Source organism: Alosa alosa, chromosome 1 (assembly GCF_017589495.1).
Source record: "Alosa alosa isolate M-15738 ecotype Scorff River chromosome 1, AALO_Geno_1.1, whole genome shotgun sequence".
In the NCBI taxonomy this organism is placed as follows: Eukaryota; Metazoa; Chordata; class Actinopteri; order Clupeiformes; family Clupeidae; genus Alosa; species Alosa alosa.
The window spans coordinates 41,556,736-41,560,142 of record NC_063189.1 but is presented as its reverse complement, the minus strand read 5'-3'; the positions used below and the strand labels follow the sequence as shown (position 1 = coordinate 41,560,142).

Sequence of the window (3,407 nt, the reverse complement as noted above, 5' to 3'; positions counted from 1 at the left end):
GGGCACAGTACTCCTCAAAGTCAACCGCATACTTTGCCAAGGACTTTGGTATGGAGTGTCGAGGGCAAGGCCGAGAGAGAGGGGGGGGGGGGGGGAGGGGAGAGAGAGTGAGAGAGAGAGGGAGAGGGAGGAAGGTGGAGAGAGAACGCGACAGGGGAGAGAGAGCGAGAGAGGGAGAGAAACACACAGGGTGAGAACAGGAGAGCAGCAGCATGGGCTGTTTTTCATATCTGTTTATTGATCATGGCAGATGGCTGTCAATCAATCTTATCTGCTCTCAGCACACTCGGCTGTGGGTTTCCGGAGGGAGCCTGCGGGGCCACGGGCCCCTGCTAGGGGATTTGGGGGCTGTAATCATAGACCTTGAGCATATTTTCGCTGCTCAGGTTCATGTGTGTGTGTGTGTGTGTGTGTGTGTGTGTGTGTGTGTGTGTGTGTGTGTGTGTGTGTATCAGTGCCTGTTAGTAAGAGATAATATGTAGCAGACTGGTTGGACTTGCAGACTGAGGAAAACTCACCCTCTCAAACGAGGGGCCACTCCATTGTCACAACTCCGCGAGAGCGCATGAGCACCAGATGTCTGTGCATGATGCGCGTGTGATTGCGCACCCAAACCATAGGTTTTACAAACGCAGAAGCCTCAGCCATATTAAGGGCTGCCAAGTCTGTTTATTTATCAATCAATCATCAATCAAACGGCAAACACAAGCGGAGGGCCAGCAGATGTGTGGACACCCTCGGCATGCGCTAACATTAACTCCGTCTGAACTCATTCCTCTGACTCAGCGCAGCTCCTAAAAAAGCTACACGCAACTTGAGAAAAACACACATGATCAAGGCAGCGCGGGGAATTATGTCTTGTTTCAACACGAGGGAGAGCAGAGTTGAATCAACACCACATCTGAGAGAGGCATGGGAGCGAGCGGCGTCTAAGCTCAGGGCCCCCGACGTGTTAGCGTTTATTATGTTTAGCCACGCCGATCCATCACCGTGGAGAAGTTCAAACTCCACCAGAACTCCCGACAGAATGCAAACATAATAAAGCTTTCCCAAGGGCCCCCCCGGGACCAGCCTGCATAACACATCTGTTTTTTTTTTTGTTTTTTTTAAAGCCCTTTAGTGGAGAATGCAGGAATTCATGGGCATTAGCGCTAATGTGAACTAGAGAATGCGCTTCGTTCGGAGAGAGAGAGTTTTGTCCTTACCTCGGCAGACGTTGCCGTTGTCGGGCTCGAAGCCGGCCTTGCAGGTGCAGCGTCCGATGGGCACCATCCACTCTCCGTCGCCGTTGCAGTAGAGTTTGATGGGCACGTCCACCTCCTCGGAGTTGGGGATGCAGACGCCGCGGGCGATGACCAGCGAGGTGCTCTCGGCGCCCGTCATGGTCTCGGGGAAGACGGCGAAGTTCTGCACCACGCTCGGGCACTTCTTGTAGAAGACGCGGACGGACAGCAGCGACATGCATGCGCCGTAGTCCTGGAAGGCCAAGTAGAAGCCGCTTCATGCAGAGCTGGGCCAAAGCAAGACCTCTGTGTTGACCTTCATCAGGCCACCGGGTCCACCTTGTGCAGAAGCTCTCGCCCCGCCGATGGTGTCCACCTTCAGGTAGGGCGCCTCCATCCAGAAGGACGAGCCCTTGGTGGCGATGACCGAGTCCGTCTCGTAGTAGTAGAGGTTGAAGGTCTCCTTGCAGGAGCCGGGGACGTTGGGGATGCTGCTGCAGTCGCGCACGGTGAACCGCATCTCCACGTAGATGCGCTGGGCACCCCGACGGTCAATGAAAGTGGTCAGTAGCCAGTTGTTCTGGCTGGGTTCGAAGACGTTGCACACTTGGTACGTGCGGATGGTGTTGAGGTTCTCGTCGTAGCCGCTCACCTCCTCCCACTGCCAAAAAAATAGAGGAATGAGGGGAAAAAACAGAAGACAACAAACTTGTAAGAGAGAGGGTAAGAAGGAAAGAAACAAGCTCGGAGTGGGATGTGAGATGCCTTACTCAGAGGTCTCGCACTACGGATGTTTTGGGTCGACTCAAGGCATTATCTCAGTCTGCATTAAAAATGAATGCCCTGCACTACCTCCAGGAGTCTTTCAGAGTTACACCAACTTCTCCATCCCAAATTCCCCCGATTATGAATTATAAATGCAGACTAACATGATCTATTTTCTGTATTGTACTTATTTTGTGCTGGAATTTCAGAGACGCACATTTAATTGTTAACTGAATGTATTTCTCACACACTTATTTCTCTCTCTCTCTCTCTCTCTCTCACACACGCGCACACACACACACACACAGAGCACAGACATAAGCTGTAATTACCTGAGTCGTGAGCCACACTGTCTTGGCCAAGCATGACTTGGCACTGACTTGCACATTATGGAATGCTATGCGTAACAATTTCGAGATTAGGTGCTATTGAATTACAATTAAACAGGAAGTGGGTAGTGCATGGCAGCAGAGTGTAGCCTCCGTGTGATCACTGGTAAAATAGCATCATTGGCACGGCTTTCTACACAGTCTGAAACACGAGACGAGTGCAAGGGGCACATTAATCCAGCGGGAACTGCTTTGCGTGTTTCCGTGCCAACAACTTCAAAGTGCCACATTAACGCTACAGTAACTGTGCCAGCAACACACATATGGACACACACTCACACACACATACAGTAGACACACAGATGCGGCTACACACTGTCCCTATGCAGAAACACATCACTAGTGGTTGTAGCTGCAAACAGATGAGACACACCCTCCCCCACACACACGGACACCAAAAACACACGGACAATCTCACACATCAACACATTTTATCTGCCGTTAAAATTCAATCCAAGTGGGACCAATTCAATTTATTGATGCATTAAGTCCGACAGAGCAGGCTCTGGTTCTACACTGATGTGCTGAATTAATAACAACCAGATGTGGTCAGTCACAGTGTGGCTGTCATGAGACCATCACACTCACCATGGCACAAAACCAAATTTACGGGTTTGCATGTTTGTGTGAATTAACAAGTGTGAGCCTGTAGTGTTTGTTTATGCATGTGTGTGCATGTAAATATATGTGTATGTGTCTGTTATAATCCAGCTGAATCCCGCCAGACCCATCTCTCACAGTCCCAGAGCATGCCAGCTGTAAGGTTGTGTCTGGGACATCTGTGGCGACTCTGACCATTTTGTCATTCGCCTGCTGCCTGCCTGACACACACACACACACACACACACACACACACACACACATATACACACACACACATACACACACACTCCACAAAGGCAGACAAACACTGCGACCCCCCGGGTAATCTTGACCGCTTTTATCAAAACAGGCGACTGTGTGAGCAAAGTTTTAAACGTGATACCCTCGAGTTCCCCTGAGCTGAGCAAGCAGAGGAGGGAGGGGGGCA

General features: G+C 50.7%; 1 protein-coding gene across 1 annotated transcript in view; it reads right to left on the bottom strand.

Moving 5' to 3' along the window:
• LOC125292800 (ephrin type-B receptor 1-B) overlaps positions 1-1,515 on the bottom strand; it is a 123,325-nt gene extending 121,810 nt beyond the window's left edge. Inside the window, exon 1 of the mRNA XM_048240243.1 lies at positions 1,206-1,515. Within this exon, the coding sequence (XP_048096200.1) occupies positions 1,206-1,461 (256 nt within the window). The 5' untranslated portion in view covers positions 1,462-1,515. The remainder of the gene's footprint in view (positions 1-1,205) is intronic.
• Between the last annotated feature and the right edge of the window lie 1,892 nt (positions 1,516-3,407).